The sequence below is a fragment of the Cherax quadricarinatus genome, chromosome 46 (assembly GCF_038502225.1).
Source record: "Cherax quadricarinatus isolate ZL_2023a chromosome 46, ASM3850222v1, whole genome shotgun sequence".
Lineage (NCBI taxonomy): Eukaryota > Metazoa > Arthropoda > Malacostraca > Decapoda > Parastacidae > Cherax > Cherax quadricarinatus.
Window position 1 is genome coordinate 18,285,599 of NC_091337.1, and position 20,430 is coordinate 18,306,028.

At 40.5% G+C, this 20,430-nt stretch overlaps 1 protein-coding gene across 7 annotated transcripts in view; it reads right to left on the minus strand.

Moving 5' to 3' along the window:
• The window catches only part of LOC128696751 (uncharacterized), a 106,477-nt gene that overhangs the window by 48,920 nt on the left and 37,127 nt on the right, over positions 1-20,430 (minus strand). For all 7 annotated transcript variants that reach the window (XM_070094581.1, XM_070094582.1, XM_070094586.1 and 4 more), the window contains 4 exons: positions 19,253-19,372; positions 3,612-3,735; positions 2,053-2,201; positions 726-906 (listed from right to left, as the gene is read on the minus strand). In XM_070094581.1, the coding sequence (XP_069950682.1) occupies positions 726-906; positions 2,053-2,201; positions 3,612-3,735; positions 19,253-19,372 (574 nt within the window). The remainder of the gene's footprint in view (positions 1-725; positions 907-2,052; positions 2,202-3,611; positions 3,736-19,252; positions 19,373-20,430) is intronic.

Sequence of the window (20,430 nt, forward strand, 5' to 3'; positions counted from 1 at the left end):
TCTGGAACCCAAGCCGCTGAGTGACAGTGCTGACTCAGCAGTTCCAGGACAAAGTGCATCATCATCCACTGGTGGAAAGAGACGACTGTGGCTGAAATGTATTTGTTTTTTGCAACTCTAATGCTTATGCCTCATGTCTATAAGCATAATATAAAATCATACTGATCCACAGATGAGTAAGACACCACTGTGCATGACACCTTGCTTCAAAGACTTCCACAGACTGCAGCAGTTCTAGGAATATGTCCAGTGACTGTACATATGTAAATACATATACATATAACAGAACATTACTAATATACAACATTTTAGCATGTTTTTTGTTGTAAACAATAACTGTATACAAAATAATGATGAAAATATTAGTGCAGTTATTGTGCTGAATACAACGAGTGTACATATATACATTATATTGGTCTCACAGGCCACAAACATTACTGAAAAAACAAAATTAGAAATGAAAAGAAAAAGGAACAAAACAGTAAAATAAAAAAAAATGACGCCACCCGGTCATTGAGGGTCAACTTCACGCCTCTATATCTTGGAAAGTAGTTATTGGAATTATTTTTTTGTTTTTGTTTTATTACCTATAAAAAATATTATCTTTAATTCTGTAAGATTTTTTTTTTTTTTTTTTAAATTCTTGGACCCTGGCTGTCACTCTGAGATTTGGCCTCTGGACCCTGAAAGGGTTAACTAACAAAAAAATTATCTAAATTACTAACCTTGAACAGGAATTGGAAGAGATGGAGTACTGGAACCATCACCATAGTTGAGGTTCATACAGGACTGGAGGCGGTGAAGTGCAGAGTATGAGGGGTGTAGAGGCTGCTGTACCCACAACTCCCCAGCACTCACTACAGCACTCACACGAACTTCTACCACAACACCAGCAGTCAGCTCAATCTATTGGTAGCATGAAGCAACAATGAGGATCTTTCTTCTTTCAACACGCCGGCCATATCCCACCAAGGCAGGGTGGCCCAAAAAGAAAAACGAAAGTTTCTCTTTTTAACTTTAGTAATGTATATAGGAGAAGGGGTTATCAGCCCCTTGCTTCCAGCATTTTAGTCACCTCTTACAACACGCATGGTTTACGGAGGAAGAATTTTGTTCCTCTTCCCCATGGAGATAAGAGGAAATAAACAAGAACAACAACCAGTAAGAAAATAGAAGAAAACCAAAAGGGGTGTGTGTATATATATGCTTGTACATCCAAATGTAGTGTGACCTAAGTGCAAGTAGAAGTAGCAAGACATACCTGAAATCTTGCATGTTTATGAGACAGAAAAGACAACAGCAATCCTTTTTTTTTTTTTCAACAAACCGGTCGTATCCCACCAAGGCAGGGTGGCCTAAAAAGAAAAACAAAAGTTTCTCTCTTTAAATTTAGTAATTTATACAGGAGAAGGGGTTACTAGGCCCTTGCTCCCGGCATTTTAGTCGCCTCTTACAACATGCATGGCTTATGGAGGAAGAATTCTGTTCCATTTCCCCATGGAGATAAGAGGAAATAATCAAGAACAAGAACTAGAAAGAAAATAGAAGAAAACCCAGAGGGGTGTGTATATATATATATGCTTGTACATGTATGTGTAGTGTGACCTAAGTGAGAGTAGAAGTAGCAAGACGTACCTGAAATCTTGCATGTTTAAGAGACAGAAAAAAGACACCAGCAATCCTACCATCATGTAAAACAATTACAGACTTCCATTTTACACTCACTTGGCAGGACAGTAGTACCTCCCTGGGTGGTTGCTGTCTACCAACCTACTACCTCATAAAAAAAAATCTTACTTTAATAACTTATTCAGAGTTTTAGTTGAATGTTTACTATGTCATGAACAGTCTTACATTAAAAAATAGGCCCTGAAAAAACAAGCTCATGGAATTACAGGCAGGTAAAGGATACAACAATGGTTGATGGGGGAGAACAGAATGTGATAAAATAATAATATACATAAACAAAATGAAATCTACTCATTACTTTGGCTATGAAACCTAATACTGAAATGAACTTCAATGCCAAAAATTACATAAATGAAATCTTACCTGCAGAGTCTGGGTGTTTAGAGTTGGCTGGAGTTGAGTAGGAACTGGCTGTTGTGTGAGCACCTGCTCCAGTGTAATATCTGGGTATCGATTAAGTGGAAAGTATTCGCGGATCATTCCTAGAGCTGCCTTGACCTGCCGCTTTGTACCTAATGAAAATCTTTTATAAGTTCACTTTCTTTATAAAGAATCATATACTGTATAGAGACATACAGTAAACAGGGTGCAGCAAAAGTCGTTTACCCAGAATAAATATTTTTAGACATGAATGTACTAATTTGTCAATCATTATTCAAAAACACTCAGTATGGTAGTGAGGTAATTAGCCTGCAGTTCAGAAGAAAATCCATTCTGAATAGTGATAACTCTTACTGTTTTATGGGATTGTGCGATGAACATAAAGTCTGAAACTAATGGCATGCTCTGTATATCAGCACACTCTACAGACAAACATATTAATCATACATGTGTAAGTGATATACCCAGGGAGGTACTACCATCCTGCCAAGTGAGTGTAAAACAAAAGCCTGTAACTGCTTTACATAATGGTAGGATTGCTGGTGTCCTTTTTTCTGTCTCATAAACATACAAGATTTCAGGTATGTCTTGCTACTTCTACTTACACTTAGGTCACACTACACTTACATGTACAAGCATATATACACACACCCCTCTGGGTTTTCTTCTATTTTCTTTCTGGTACACAAATAACCCGCACATAAAAGAGAGAAGCTTGCGACGACGTTTCGGTCCGACTTGGACCACTGACAAAGTCAATGGTCCAAGTCGGACCGAAACGTCGTCGTAAGCTTCTCTCTTTTATGTGCGGGTTATTTGTGTATCGTTCCAGTCACGGTATTGTGCCTTTTTTTGTTATTTCTTTCTAGTTCTTGTTCTTGTTTATTTCCTCTTATCTCCATGGGGAAATGGAACAGAATTCTTCCTCCGTAAGCCATGCGTGTTGTAAGAGGCATCTAAAATGCCAGAAGCAAGGGGCTAGTAACTCTTTCTCCTGTATAAATTAGTAAATTTAAAAAGAGAAACTTTCGTTTCTCTTTTTGTGCCACCCTGCCTCAGTGGGATACAGCTGGTTTGTTGAAAAAAAAAAATGTGTAAGTGATGTACAAAAAAATAAAAACTACTGTTTGGGTACAAGTACAATAACAATTAATATGTATGGCAATATAACAGTAAATATACTGCACAGGTACATCTGTTTACATAATGAAACCTAATAAATAAAAGATGATCTTAGAGACCTCTGGTCTCAGTCTCCCATGAAAGTACCGCCATGAAAATGCATAAGGAAAATCCATCGCATAACATGTAACACAACCATCTTTCATTAATCCCCAGTCTCTCTAATACCATGCAACAGTGGTACGAATTTGACAGCATTCCTTCTGATACCTTGGAATCCATTACATTCATTCTGGCTCTCCCATTCATTATTAAATAATTCATTACTATTATCTATTAATTCTGTTTCTACTTTTGCTTAAGTGAAAAACACTACACAAATTTTAAATAAACTAGTGTATTTATACTTTTAAATTTACCTTCCACAGAGCACAGCTTGAATCTTCTATTTCTGTGTGGATGTACAATGACAGTAGCATCTGTAGTAGCTTTGATTTTATTAACAAAGGCACCTTTCCGGCCAATCAAACGTCCCACCAGTGTCTGTAAGCAGCATATGGATAAGAGCAAATTTGTGATGTGCAGGTAAATTCTATAAAACAAAATTTGTAAGTAGAAGACTGGTACACAGCAACCATCCAATAAGGTACTACAGTCCTGCCAAATAAGTGTAAGATGGAAACCTGTATTTGTTTTATATGACAGTAGAAGTGCTGGTGTCCTTTTCTGTCTCATAAACCACAAGATAACAGGTGTATCTTGCTACTTTTACTTACACTTAGGTCACACTACACTTGTATGTACACATTTATATATACACACACTAATCTGAGATTTCTTTGATTTTTCTTCGTACAGTGGACCCCCAGTTTTCGGCTGGTGCAGAAATCATACAATTTGGACTTTGAACAATTTTTTGGGTGAAATTCCTCCCCCCCCCACGTTTTGTACATCCACTCAGAAATCATTAGTACTAGACGTATACGCCTGGACCACTCATACGTTCCTGACTTACTCTTGGGCACATTAAATGTCTTATTTTAGGTTAATATAGACATTTTCATTAATCCATCTATGATATTTTTTCAAAATTATATAAGAAACACATTACATAGCATATAAACATGCAATGTTTATATGCGGTGGAGGGTAAACATTACGTTTTCTCTGGTCCAGCACTGGAGAAAACTGTATGAATCTGCATTAGCCCAGTAACCGCACTTAATACACAAGCTTTTGTTTACAATTCTCGGCATGAATTATTCATTACTTCTCCCTTTGTTTATGATGGCATCTAAAAGTAGTTGTAAGAAACGATTAAACTCAGTGAACATGGTATGTCGATGATAATAATATAGCTGTGGGCCGCAGTGTATGTAGCTGGTAGGTAGGGGGTTGGATGTGAGTGGCCAGGATGTGGATGAGTTGGTGGACAACCACAGGAAAGAACTAACAAAGAGTCTTCAATAAAGGTCTGTAATGTTCATTTATCATTAAAATTAGTCATTTATATTTATTTCTCATTGTTTTCTGTATCTAAAACTACAGTTATTCTTTATAAAATGTATTTTTGGCTAATATTTTTTGGGTGTCTGGAACAGATTAATTGAATTTACCTTATTTCTTATGGGAAATATTACTTCGGTTTTTGGCCATTTCGGATTTCGGCCAACCTTCTGGAACAGATTAATTACAAAAACCCAGGGTCTACTGTAGTTCTTGTTCTTATTATTTCCTTCAAACTCTATGGAAATAAGAATCTTTCCTCTGTAAGCCATGTGTGTTGTAAAAGTCAACTAAAATGCCAGGAGCAATGGGCTAGTAATGCTGCCTTCTGTATAGCTTACTAAAAGAGAAGAAACCCTTTAAGCTGGGATGTTTGAATGTGCGTGGATGTTGTGCAGATAAGAAAGAGATGATTGTGAGTGTTATGAAAAGAAGCTGGATGTCCTGGCTCTAAATGAAACACAGCTGAAATGCCTAGGAGAGTTTCAGTGGGGAGATATACGTAATGGTATTAGGTCAGGGGCTTCCAACAGAGTTACAGCTAAGGAAGTAGCAATAATGTTGAAGGATCAGTTACAGTAAGGAAAGAGGGAATATAAATGCATAAATTCAGGAATTACGTGGGGTAAAATAAGGGTCGGATGTGAGAAGTGGCTTATAGTGTTTATTCACCTGGGGGGAAAAAGAGAGAGAGAGAGAGAGAGAGAGAGAGAGAGAGAGAGAGAGAGAGAGAGAGAGAGAGAGAGAGAGAGAGAGAGAGAGAGAGAGAGAGAGAGAGAGAGTGAGAGAGAGTGAGTGAGAGAGAGTGAGTGAGAGTGAGTGAGTGAGAGTGAGTGTGAGTGAGTGTGAGTGAGTGAGAGTGAGTGTGAGTGAGTGTGAGTGAGAGTGAGTGTGAGTGAGTGAGAGTGAGTGAGAGTGAGTGTGAGTGAGTGTGAGTGAGAGTGAGAGTGAGAGTGAGAGTGTGAGTGAGAGTGTGAGTGAGTGTGAGTGAGAGTGTGAGTGAGAGTGTGAGTGAGAGTGTGAGTGAGAGTGTGAGTGAGTGTGAGTGAGTGTGAGTGAGTGTGAGTGAGTGTGAGTGAGTGTGAGTGAGTGTGAGTGAGTGTGAGTGTGAGTGAGTGTGAGTGAGTGTGAGTGAGTGTGAGTGAGTGTGAGTGAGTGTGAGTGAGTGTGAGTGAGTGTGAGTGAGTGTGAGTGAGTGTGAGTGAGTGTGAGTGAGTGTGAGTGTGAGTGAGTGTGAGTGTGAGTGTGTGTGTGTGTGTGTGTGTGTGTGTGTGTGTGTGTGTGTGTGTGTGTGTGTGTGTGTGTGTGTGTGTGTGTACTCACCTATTTGTGGTTGCAGGGGTCGAGTCTTAGCTCCTGGCCCCGCCTCTTCACCGGTTGCTACTGGGCCCTCTCTCTCCCCGCTCCATGAGCTTTATCAAACCTCGTCTTAAAACTGTGTATGGTTCCTGCCTCCACTACGTCATTTTCTAGGCTATTCCACTGCCTTACAACTCTATGACTGAAGAAATACTTCCTACTATCTCTCTGACTCATTTGTGTCTTCAACTTCCAATTGTGGCCTCTTGTTTCTGTGTCCCCTCCCTGGAACATCCTGTCTTTGTCCACCTTGTCTATTCCACGCAGTATTTTATATGTCGTTATCATGTCTCCCCTGACCCTCCTGTCCTCCAGTGTCGTCAGGCCGATTTCCCTTAATCTTTCTTCATAGGACATTCCCCTTAGCTCTGGAACTAACCTTGTCGCAAACCTTTGTACTTTCTCTAGTTTCTTGACGTGCTTTATCAAGTGCGGGTTCCAAACAGGTGCTGCATACTCCAGTATGGGCCTGACATACACGGTGTACAGTGTCTTGAATGATTCCTTACTAAGGTATCGGAATGCTGTTTTCAGGTTTGCCAGGCACCCATATGCTGCAGCAGTTATCTGATTGATGTGTGCTTCCGGAGACATGCTCGGTGTTATACTCACCCCAAGATCTTTCTCCTTGAGTGAGGTTTGCAGTCTTTGGCCACCTAGCCTATACTCTGTCTGTGGTCTTCTGTGCCCTTCCCCTATCTTCATGACTTTGCATTTGGCAGGATTAAATTCGAGAAGCCATTTGCTGGACCAGGTTTCCAGTCTGTCCAGGTCTCTTTGAAGTCCTGCCTGGTCCTCATCAGATTTAATTCTCCTCATTAACTTCACATCATCTGCAAACAGGGACACTTCTGAGTCTAACCCTTCCATCATGTCGTTCACATATACCAAAAATAGCACTGGTCCTAGGACCGACCCCTGTGGGACCCCGCTCGTCACAGGTGCCCACTGTGATACATCATTACGTACCATGACTCGTTGTTGCCTCCCTGTCAGGTATTCTCTGATCCATTGCAGTGCCCTTCCTGTTATATGCGCCTGATGCTTTAGCTTCTGCACTAATCTCTTGTGAGGAACTGTGTCAAAGGCCTTCTTGCAGTCCAAGAAGATGCAATCAACCCACCCCTCTCTCTCGTGTCTTACTTCTGTTATTTTATCATAAAACTCCAGAAGGTTTGTGACACAGGATTTGCCTTCCGTGAATCCGTGCTGGTTGGCATTTATACTCTTGTTCCGTTCCAGGTGCTCCACCACTCTCCTCCTGATAATCTTCTCCATAATTTTGCATACTATACACGTCAATGACACAGGTCTATAGTTTAGTGCCTCTTTTCTGTCTCCTTTTTTAAAAATGGGAACTACATTTGCCGTCTTCCATACCTCAGGTAGTTGCCCAGTTTCCAGGGACGTGTTGAAGATTGTGGTAAGTGGCACGCACAACATATCTACTCCCTCTCTAAGGACCCACGGGGAGATGTTGTCCGGTCCCATTGCCTTTGAGGTATCGATGTCCCTTAGCAGTTTCTTCACCTCCTCCTCATCTGTATGTATGTCGTCCAACACTTGTTGGTGTATCCCTTGCTGGTGTCCCCATCTGGTCTGTCCCCCCAGAGTCCTTCCTGTCTCTACTGTAAATGCTTCCTTAAATCTCGTGTTGAGCTCCTCACATACCTCTTGATCGTTTCTTGTGAGTTCTCCACCTTCTTTCCTCAGCCTTATCACCTGGTCCTTGACTGTTGTCTTCCTCCCAATGTGGCTATACAGCAGTTTCGGGTCAGATTTGACTTTTGATGCTATGTCGTTTTCATACTGTCGCTGGGCCTCCCTCCTTATCTGTGCATACTCGTTTCTGGCTCTTCTACTAATCTCCTTGTTTTCCTGGGTCCTATGCCTCCTGTACCTTTTCCATTCTCTGTTGCACTTAGTTTTTGCCTCCCTACACCTTCGGGTAAACCAAGGACTCGTTTTGGTCTTCCTATTATTTCTGTTTCCCTTGGGAACAAAACTTTCCTCTGCCTCCTTGCACTTTGTTGCCACATATTCCATCATTTCGTTTACTGATTTTCCTACCATTTCTCTGTCCCACTGAACCTCATGCAGGAAGTTTCTCATACCTGTGTAGTCCCCCCTTTTATAGTTTGGCCTGTCCCCTTCAGTTCCTGTTACCTTCTCCACTTGTAACTCTACTATATAGTCAAAACTCAGAACCACGTGATCGCTAGCTCCAAGGGGCCTCTCGTAAGTGATGTCCTCAATGTCTGAACTGCTCAGGGTGAACACAAGATCCAGTCTTGCTGGCTCATCCTCCCCTCTCTCTCTGGTTGTGTCCCTGACATGTTGATGCATGAGGTTTTCAAGTACCACATCCATCATCTTGGCTCTCCATGTTTCGGGACCCCCATGTGGCTCCAGGTTTTCCCAGTCGATCTCCCTGTGGTTGAAATCGCCCATTACCAGTAACTTTGCTCTGCTCGAGTGAGCTCTTCTTGCCACCTCAGCCAGTGTGTCCACCATCACCCTGTTGTTTTCTTCGTACTCCTCTCTTGGCCTCCTGCAGTTCTGTGGTGGGTTATACATCACTCCAATGACTACTTTATGTTCTCCGGATTGAATTGTACCTACAATGTAGTCTCTTTCTCCAATCATGTCCATGCCTTCCATTTCCTCAAATCCCCATCGGTGTTTTATGAGCAGTGCAACCCCTCCTCCCCCTCTACTCCTTCTATCTTTCCTCAGGATCTGATATCCTGTTGGGAAGATTGTGTCTGTTATTGTCTCAGCGAGTTTTGTTTCTGTGACTGCTATGATGTCTGGGGATTTTTCACTGATTCTTTCGTTCCACTCCTCATCTTTATTCGTTATTCCATCCGCGTTTGTGTACCAAACCTTCAGTTTCTTTTCTATCATTGTGGTCATGCAAGAATATTGGGGTTGGGGGAGCGAGAGCCTTGGTGGGGGCCTATATGGGGCTGTGGTGTAGGTGGGGTTTGTGTTGATGGGGGTGGGGTCAGAATGCCCATAAGGGACAGCTGTTGGGGTGAGGTTTGTGATATGGGGGTTGGTGGCAGAGGGAACAGTGAGTGGGTTGTAGTATAGGTTGCTCAGTTGCTTTGGGAATGTCGTGGTTGGAGTCTTTTGGTGGGAGATTCTGTGGGGTGTGTTTGCCCTTCCTCCTGTGTCTGGGTCCTGCTCATTTTCGGCATTGCCTCTCGTTCCTCCTTGCGTCTCTGTACCCTCTCTTTCAGTGTAGTCCTTTCTTCTTGTGTTCTGTCACGGTCGAGGTATATTCTCTGGTACCCCTCTTTGTCCCTCAGTCTTGCTTTCTCTTGCAGAATCCTGGTTCGAACTGATTCTTCCTTGAAAGTTACTCTGACAGGCCGTATCCTTCCACTCGCAAACCACCCAATTCTCTGAAAATTTGTCACCTGGGTCATATCGCCCTCCCCTATTGTTTTCATGATGCCTTCAATCATTTTTTTCTCCTCCTGTTTTATTTCTTCAAAGTTGTCCCCCTTGGCTTCTTGGAGCCCGTACACAAAAACTGACCTCGCCCTTTCCTCCTCCCACTGAGTCCCCATCTGCTTCCTCTGAGGCATTTTATTTCCTTCCATTGACATGTTCTTGCCTTCAGTCCCTGTCATATCTGAAACTTCTATTCTCAGTGAACTGTCTTTCCTGACCAGCTGTCCCTTGCTACTGCAGTTGGCTGTTAGAATCTCTGCATATAGCATACCTTCATTGTCTTCGGACCTGTCATTTGATCTTAGTGTGCTCATCGTCTTTTCCCTGGCCTCACGTGGGTCTGATAGGGCCTTCGTGTACGGCATGTCTCCGTTGTTGCTTACCGTCCCCTTGTCTGCGCCTGACTCTGTACTCACCTGTGTGTGTGTGTGTGTGTGTGTGTGTGTGTGTGTGTGTGTGTGTGTGTGTGTGTGTGTGTGTGTGTGTGTGTGTGTGTGTGTGTGTGTGTGTGTGTGTGTGTGTGTGTGTGTTGGCAAAATTGCCAATTTCTGATTACTTAACTGGATAGTTGAAATCGGTAAATGGGTGGTTTCTTGTACTCATTCGATAGAAAAAATGGAGTTCTAGCGAAGTAGTTATGATTTTTGTCGACTGGTACATTGGAATTGGCCGAAAATAGGGCTCAAAGTGGGTGAAATCGCCGATGCGTAAACATCGTCAAGACCGCTAACTGACGGAATTACTCTCTCGCGAAGTTAGCGACCTCGGCAATATTTATGAATCGGCGAATTCACCAATTTTGAGCCCTATTTTTGGCTAATTCCATTGTGCCAGTAGACCAAACTCATAGCTATTTCTTTAGAACTCCATTTTTTCTATCGACTGAGTACAAGAAATTGCCCATTTACCCATTTCAACTACCCAATAACGTGGTCAGAAATTTGCAATTTGGCCAATTTCACGAAAATTAAAAATACGACAATTTCAAAATAGGGTCCAGAATGAACAATGCAGACATTCCTGGCTCTAAAATAACATTTTCTTTGTTCATCAGTCACGTTTGTAGATGAATGGTTCAGAGAACCGACATGTTGATAAATTAGACACATGTGCAACTCTTGGGTATCTTTATTGAGGAAACGTTTCGCCACAGTGGCTTCATCAGTCCTTACAAAGGAGAATCTTGAAGAACAGGAGGAGAATGAGGTAATCAGTCCCTCAACCTTGAGTCGATGTGGTCAGTCCATCAAGATTGATGGACTGACATTCACATGCGTAATGCTTCAAAAGTAGATCTACGTTTTTTTACATATTTTCAAATACAGTGGTCCCTCAATAATCGTCCGACCTGAAAGTCGTCCATTTCGGAAATAGTCCTGTTTTTTCGTCAAAATATTGGCTCGGAAATGGTCCGGTAACTCGCTAATAGTCCTTCGTCCCAGACGCGTATGCACGGTCTGAGCGGCCTCGAGCCGCCTCAGCCTTTCCTTCCCAGCCAGTGTGCCATTGTTTACCAGTGAGCGACGGTCCCCTCACGTGCTCCAGTGAAATATTTCATTATATTTCATTTATTTTAGTGCTTGCAAGTTATTTAAGTGCTAAATAAGCTACCATGGCTCCAAAGAAAGCTCCTAGTGCCAAGCCTTTGGTAAAGAAGGTGAGAAATACGATTGAATTTAAGAAAAACATCATTGAACAATATGATAGTGGCGTACGTGTGGGCGAACTGGCCAGGATGTATAACAAATCCCGTACAACCATACCTTCCATCATAGCCAAGAAAAAGGAAATCAAAGATGCTGTTTTTGCAAAGGGGGTAAATATGCTGACAAAAATGAGATCACCAGTACTCGAAGATGTTGAGAAGTTATTATTGGTGTGGATAAATGAGAAACAATTAGCAGGAGACAGTATTATGACGTCGCTTATTTGTGAAAAGGCTAGGCAGTTGCATGACGATTTGGTAAAGAAATTGCCTGCAACTAGTGATGATGTGAGTGAATTTAAGGCTAGCAAAGGCTGGTTTGAGAGATTTAAGAAGCGTACTGGCATACACAGTGTGGTAAGGCATGGTGAGGCTGCCAGTTCAGACCACAAGGCGGCTGAAAAATATGTTCATGAATTCCAGGAGTACATAAACAGTGAAGGACTGAAACCTGAACAAGTGTTCAATTGTGACGAAACAGGCCTCTTTTGGAAGAAAATGCCAAAGAGGACCTTCATTACACAAGAGGAAAAGGCAATGCCTGGACACAAGCCTATGAAAGACAGGCTGATGCTAATGTTCTGTGCTAATGCTAGTGGGGATTTCAAAGTGAAGCCGTTACTAGTGTACCATTCTGAAAATCCCCGAGTGTTCAGGAAAAACAATGTTATGAAGAGTAAATTGTGTGTGTTTTGGAAATCTAATAGTAAGGCATGGGTCACGAGGGAAATTTTTGTAGAGTGGTTCAACGAAGTGTTTGGCCCTAGTGTGAAGAATTACCTCCTGGAAAAGAAATTGGATCTCAAGTGCCTCCTAGTAATGGACAATGCACCTGCTCATCCTCCAAACTTGGATGACCTAATTCTGAAGGAGTTTGGGTTCATCACAGTAAAGTTCTTGCCCCCGAATACCACTCCTCTCCTCCAACCCATGGACCAGCAGGTCATTGCAAACTTTAAAAAACTCTACACCAAAGCAATGTTTGAAAGGTGCTTGAATGTGACCTCAGACACTCACTTGACCCTACGAGATTTTTGGAAAGAACATTTCAGTATTCTCCATTGTGTAAGCCTTATAGGTAAGGCTTGGGAGAGAGTGACTACCAGGACTTTGAACTCTGCTTGGAGAAAATTGTGGCCAGATTGTGTCCACAAGAGGGATTTTGAAGGGTTTGGGGCTGACCCTGATGAGCCTATGTCAGTTGTTAAATCCATTGTGGCACTGGGGGCTTCCATGGGGTTGGATGTGAGTTTGGAGGATGTGGAAGAGTTGGTGGAGGACCACAACAAAGAGCTAACCACTGAGGAGCTGCAAGAGCTTCAGCAGGAACAGCAACAGATGGCAGCTCTGAATTTTGCTGCAGAGGAGGAGGAAGAGAGATGGAGGAAGGTGCCTTCTTCAGAAATTAAGGAGATTTTTGAAATGTGGGGTAGGATGGAAAGATTTATGGAGAAACATCACCCAGAGAAGGATGTTGCAAGCCATATTGGCAACTTGTACAGTGACAGAGTCTTGGCCCATTTTAGGGAAGTTTTAAATAGACGCCAGAAACAGAGCTCTCTGGACAGTTTTTTTGCGAGACAGGACTCCAGTGACTCAAGGTGGTCCTAGTGGTATTAACCCTTTCAGGGTCCAAGGCCAAAATCTGAAGTGTCCAAGAAATTTTGAAAAAAAAAAAAATTATTTTTTCTTACAGAATTAAAGAGCATATTTTTGTGAAGGTAATAAAACAAAAAAAAAATTAGAATCTGATCAGTACTTACCGAGATACAGTGCCAAGAAGTTTGTAGAAAATGATGTGGTGGCGGCAACATCGACGAATTCCACATACGCGTATTATATTATTTTGTTGTTTTAGTTGTTTTTTCTTTTCTTTTCCAATTTTTTTCTATTCCTACTAACATTTGGGGCCTGAGAGACCAATACTGTATATAATGTATATATATAAACTCACTGTATTGAACACAATAACCGCACTAAAGTTATCATCATATTATTGTTTACCACTGTTGTTTATTACAATAAACATGCACAAATATTGTATAATACTAATGTTCTATCATATATTTACATATTTACAATCACTGGACATGGTTTTAGAACTGCTGGAGCTTGTGGAACTCCTTGAAACAAGGCACCATGCACAGAGGCACCTTACATTCCTCACACATAAACCGAGTGTCTTTGCGTCTTTGTTGCCGTCGTTTTGTTTGTGCACAGACAATGCATCTCTTCTGAGCAAATTTCTTTTGAGTTGAAGGAAGCTGTATTATGAAATGATCACCTTCTCTTCTCAAACGCTTGGGTATATTGTGATGAATTCGAGGACCATGTTGTATTGCAGGTGTTGTTACCTGGTACTTCATTATGAGTTGTCTGACAACAGACAAACAAAATTCACCATACGGTGGTCTGTTACCAGTCTTTATTTGGTACATATTATATGCATTCAGCATTGAAATGTCCATGAGATGGAAGAAAAGTTTCATGTACCACTTGTAACTCTTACGAACACAGTCAACAAAACCAATCTGCATGTCACACTTGTCAACCAAGCGCATGTTTTGTGTATAATCAATCACTGTCACTGGTTTTCGAATACGTTCATTAGTCACTCGATCAACTTTGCCACTGTCTTGCATTTCATTACGGTGAATGGTTGTCAACAATGTGACATCTCGTTTGTCATGCCACCATAATGCCATGATGTCATTGGCAGTAAACACCTGCATGTCATCACCACGAACACCTGCGTTGAGCCTGGGCATATGTTTACGATTAGAACGCACTGTGCCACACACATCTGTCTTGTTCACTCGCATGAAATCACTGAGTAATGGGCTTGTGTACCAGTTATCGGTATATAATGTATGGCCCTTACCAAGATAAGGTGCCATCATGTTTCTCACTACGTCACCTGATATACCCAATAACATCTTGGTATCTTTCAACGTTTTACTACCCGTGTATACAACAATATCCAACACCAGGCCACTGTCACAATCACAGAGTACAAACAATTTTATACCAAAGCGGTTCCTCTTGCTCGGTATATACTGCTTGAATGACAGTCTACCTTTGAACAAAATCAAAGACTCGTCAATTACAAGATTCTTGAATGGATAAAAGTATATCCTGAACTTTTGTTTGAGATACATGAAAACATTTCTAATCTTGTATAACCTGTCACTTCTGTCAGGCCTGGTTTTGTCAGAGAAGTGCAACATACGTAACAGTAAGATAAACCTGTTCACTGGTATTATTTCACTGAAGGATGGGGTACAAATTAGCCGATCTGTGGACCAGTATGCTTTTATATTATGCTTATAGACGTGAGGCATAAGCATTATTGTTGCAAAAAGCAAATACATTTCTGCAACAGTCGTCTCTTTCCACCTGTGTAGTCTTGACTGTGGTGATAAGATCGTATTTGCCATGGTGTACTGAAAATACTTATTACTTTCCCTGACAATAATTTCCATCAATGGCTGGTCAAAGAATAATTCAAAGAATTCCAGTTCATTGGCCGTGGTTCCAAGGGGACAGGTAGGTAGAATTCCACTTTGCGAGTCATCAAAGTGGTGAGGGCTGGGAACAAAATTGGGATTTTGCTGCCAATCCCAGATACGGTTTGCTGGTGGATACTGGACATCATAGGCTGGTTGTACGGGTGGTTGTGGCGGGCTGGTGGGTGACGCTCCGCTTTGTCCTTGAACTGACGAGTCAGCAGCGTGGGTTCCCGCGTGGCACAGCGAGTCACGCATGGCGGTGCCACTACCACCACCAGCCCCACTAACACCATCCACTGATGTCTGTGGCCCATCCATGCCAAGTGTAGCCACATCATCCTCACTATCACTACCTAAAACGGGTGTAGGGCCACGGGATGTACTCCGGGATGTACTCCGGGATGAACTCCGTCCCCTGGGCACAGCATAGGGTACACTACCCGAGCGCATGCGGCGGCGAACATACCGACGCTTCACTGGTGAATATGTTTCCTCACTATCACTACTCGAATGATCGTCGAGCGCAATAAAATCACAATCCACGTCAGAATCATCGTCATTACTGAAGTCAGAGGCCAGGCCACGGGAAAATATTAGTTTTCTCTTACGTTTAGGAACACCCGACCGTGAGTCACGAGTGCCCACACCAGAGGTAGAAGGTCGAGGATCGTCGGGGTTTTCTGCACTATTATCGATATCCTGGTCATTATTTTCGGTCACTAACTTATCAAAGCCGTAGAATTCGTCTTCATTTCCACTTCCATCAGTGTCAGAACTATCAGACAGGAAGAGGAGAGTCCCAATTTTCCGGGGAGTGAGAGCTGACTTGCGACGAGACATGGTGAACAAGGGTGACTGAGCCGGCGTTCCCACAATGCTATGCAGGCGCCTAGATTTTTTGTTTACGGCGCACACCCACGGCGCAGACCCATTCTCTCATATGTAGGCCTATGAGCGCTTTCGCGCTAAATTTGACGGCGCTAGAATTTTGGCGTAGATCTACGGTTTGGACACTCACCGACCAGCCGTAGATCTACGGGACGGACCCTGAAAGGGTTAAGAAACAGAGAAGAGAAGTAACCCCAGAAAAGCAATTGGTACCCAAGGTGTTGATGGAAGGGGATTCCCCTTCCAAACAGTAATTCATCCAATCAGTCTCCTTCTCCAGTCTTCCATATACACAAAGAAGAATCGCCAATAAAGGTAAGTGTTATTCTGTTCATGTTTAATTCATTATGTGCCACTGTATTGTTTATGTACTACATCTACATTTCATGTAAAAAAAATTTTTGTTTTAATACTTCTGGGTGTCAGGAACAGATTAATTGAATTTACATTATTTCTTATGGGGAAAATTGATTCGTAAATCGTCCATTTCGATAATAGTCCCACTTCCAGGAACGGATTACAGACGATTATTGAGGGACCACTGTACAGTGGACCCCCGGTTTATGATATTATTTCATTCCAGAAGTATGTTCAGGTGCCATTACTGAACAATTTGTTCTCATAAGGAATATTGTGAATTAGATTAGTCCATTTCAGACCCCAAACATACACGTACAAACGCACTTACATAAATACACTTACATAATTGGTCGCATTGGGAGCTGATCGTTAAGCAGGGGTCCACTGTATAACAAAAAAAAACATAGATCAAAGTTTTTTTTACACGTTTTCAAATGTAAAAAAAGAAAAACAAGCTCTACGTTTTTTTACATACTTTCAAATGTTAAAAAAACAGATCTATGTTTGGACAGTTTAAGGGTTAAAGAGGAGTGAGTGGAGGCAAGTGGTTTTATGACCTGATGTGGTGCTCGAGTGTGAACAAGGTAACATTTATGAAGGAATTCGGGGGAACCAGTTAACTGGACTTTATTTCTGGAGGTGAGAAGTACAGTGTCTGAACTCCGAAGGAGGGGTGGAGCTACTGCAGTTTGGAGGATCATCTGAACTGTAGTGTCAGCATGCCTCTGGCAAGACAGTGATGAAGTGAGTGATAGTGAAGTGTTCCTACTTTGACAGGAGACATCTGTTGTGTAAAGAAAAAAAAAAGACTGATTTTAAAATCAGTCTCTTATTACAAACTGCTTTAAATTTCTTTTTATCATCAAATGTTTATGGTAAGTGAAGGATACATTCTTTTCCCCCCTTTTCTTGTAATATATCTAGCCTTCAGATGAATACCCAATCTTCACTGGAAGTCCCATCCCTATAAAAAAAAATGATTCTCCTTAATGTAAAACTTGTTAGTGAACAAGTCTCATCACAACTAAAATATTCCACTTTACACCCATCATCTCATATCTGTTAACCAAACTGTACCTTAAATGCCACAAGCTACATTTCAACCACACAGTATAAGTTCTCAACTTGGACCAGCTGAGACTCAACATCCACAAGGCAGTGAGAAAAATAATTCCTGTAAAGGTCAACATTCTTATCTTAACTACTCTGCTACCCTGCTTCATGTTCAGTAGGTCTGGTGAAGTGAAGTCACTGGAGTTATTATTGATGTAACACAGTACTGAACTGAGAATGCCCTAATTATACTAACCTTGCAAAATATATCATATAAAAAGTCCCAGGTGTCCATTTTTTCACACTTGAGAGAATATATATTTAAAACCACTCCTCTTGCCTTTGTTTAATGGGACACTCATTATTTTTTTTTACTACTGTTCCCGTAAAGAATAGTTTAACTATGTACAATACTGCTTTACAGTTGTGAAGATGTGGAGACTAAACCTAGATACATATACTCAGTATATATACCTCATGTGGAGTCATAATATTTTATTTTAATCACAGGAAGGTGCCATACTTATAGGGATCATATAGCATCTGGAGAATGGGAAGCCTTAGGTAAAATCCAAGGAAAGGATCAAAAGTACCTCACTGGCATCATGGCATCTCCTATTGATGGGAAGTGCTTGAAATAGGAGGGATTTGCAGACTTATTTCAATCAAACATTAATGCATGCTTACAGTGAATAGAGCCAGTTAAAAATCATAAGTTTAACTTATTTTGTCTTTAACATCTCAATGCCAACTCCAATATTCAATACCCTACTTGAATTGTGGCTATGCTAGTGTCATTATATGAAGCAACCAGTATTCTTAACCCTTTGACTGTTGCAACCCCCAATCCTGAGGTGTCTCCTGGTGTTGCAAAATTTAAAAAAAAAAATATTATTTTTTTCTTATGAAATGATAGAGAATCTTTTCCCGATTGTAATGACACCAAAAAAACGAAATTTGATGGAAAACTGACGGAATTATGCTCTCACGAAGTTAGCAACCTCGGCGCTGTTTACAAATCGGCGATTTCGCCCACTTTGAGCCCTATTTTCGGCTAATTCCATTGTTTCAGTTGCCCAAACTCATAGCTATTTCTTTAGAACTCCATTTTTTCTATCGATTGAGTACAAGAAACTGCCCATTTACCGATTTCAATTACCTAATAATGTGGTCAGAAATTTGCAATTTGGCCAATTTCACGAAAATTAAAAAAATATGACAATTTCAAAATAAGGTCCAGAATGAACAATGCAGACATTCCTGGCTCTAAAATAACATTTTCTTTGCTCATCAGTCATGTCTCCAGGCCCCTCTGATATTACTCTTGCTTTCTATTTTGAATTTTTATTCAAACAAAAAATAGAAGACTTACTATTATGCAGACTACTGCAATACTGTAATAATTGTATAAATAACATCAACCCATTCATGACTGCATATTAGAATGGCTAGCTGGACATTTATTGGACAATGGCATCATTTGTTTACTTTTGAACATTGGCAAAAATCAAACATTTCCCCTACTTTGAGCTCCATTTCTAGGTTCTTTTTATAGTAATATCAATCAAAATCACCTCTATTTCTATAATATGTTTTCCATTCTATCAAATGAGACCAAGAAAACGAGAATACAACCATAAATACTATACGAAAATAGACCACAAAGTCGGCATTTTAATTAAAAAAAAAAAGGTCAGTTTTTTTTTTCTCATTATGCACTGCGTGCTCCAGGATTTTTTTTATATGGTGCACACTGACCACACAGACCCATTCTCTCACATGTGGGCCTACCAGCTTTCTCCTGCTTGATTTGAAGCCGTTAGAATTTATAAGTATATATACGTCAAACACGGTACCTCGTAAGACGTATATATACGGCCGCGACAGTCAAAGGGTTAAATGTCATGTCTGTTACCTTGTACTAGCTCTACATACATTCATTGAAGACAAAAATTAATTTAATTAACTTAACCCATAAACGGTCCAAGCAGATCTACGTTCACATGTGTAGTGCTACAAAAGTAGATCTAAGTTTTTTTTACATATTTTCAAATATAACAAAAAAAAAAAGTAGATCAAAGTTTTTTTTACACATTTTCAAATGTAGAAAAACAAAAAGATCTACTTTTTTACATGCTTTCAAATGTTGAAAAAATGTATATATACGTTTGGACCGTTTACGGGTTAAAAAAATAGCAAGGAGTTGCATACAACTTACCTGAGGAATCTCAAACTCATAGAAGATGTACTGTTCATGACTAGAGATTGGGAATGTTGAGGGGTTGAATAGGGTCTCCGGCTCTATTTCACTGCTGCCTTGACCACTGTCAACTGATTTCTGGAACAACAGTTAAACATGTTATTCAGCAATATTTTCATATTTACAAGGAAAAAGTATTCCTGCAATAACTACAGATATAATTTTTTGCAAATGATAAATAAAATATTTGCAGCCATAAGCATTTTAATAAGATCAATCTGAAAGCCATGATAAATCTTGCCACACAGCATATCACAATTACTATTCAGTTAAGATTTTTATGTTATATGTATCTAACTCTCCTTACTTGATGTACTAGTTTACCAATGACTCAGAATTACAACAGGCCCTCTGACCAGTATGCATACCTAAATAATGTATATTAACCCTTTGAGGGTCGAGAGGCCCTCTCCCAAACTCATTCTCCAGGTCAAAAAAAAAAAAAAAAAAAAAAAAAAAAAAAAATTATTATTAAATAAGAGAATCTTTTCCCGATTGTAATGACACCAAAAGTATGAAATTTGATGAAAAACTTACAGAATTATGCTCTTGCGAAGTTAGCGGTCTCAAAGTTGGCGATTTCGCCCACTTTGGGCCCTATTTTCGGCCAATTCCAATGTTGCAGTTGACTTTATAAAATCATAGCTAGAACTCCATTAGTTCTTTTGACTGAGTACAAGAATCCACCCATTTACCGATTTCAACTACTCAATAAAGTGGTCAGAAATTGGCAATTTGGGCAATTTCAAACAAATTTCAAAAGATGCCAATTTCAAAATAGGGTTCAGAATAAATAAGACAGACATTCCTGGCATTAAAATATTATTTTATCTGTTCATTAGTCACATCTCTGAGCCCCTCGTACATTACTTCTGCTTTCCATTTTGAATTTTTATTCTCACAGAAAATAAAGTTTTCTGTTATGTATACTACTGCATTATTGTAAAAATGGTATAAATGACATCAGCGCACTTATGAAAGAATATTAGACTCACCAGTCGACGTGTATTGAATGCGTGACTTAATTTGTTTACTCTTGAATATTGGCAAAAATCGATCATTTTCGTTACTTTTAGCTCAATTTCCAGGTACTTGTCATCGTGAAACCAATCAAAATCATCTCTAATTCTGTAATA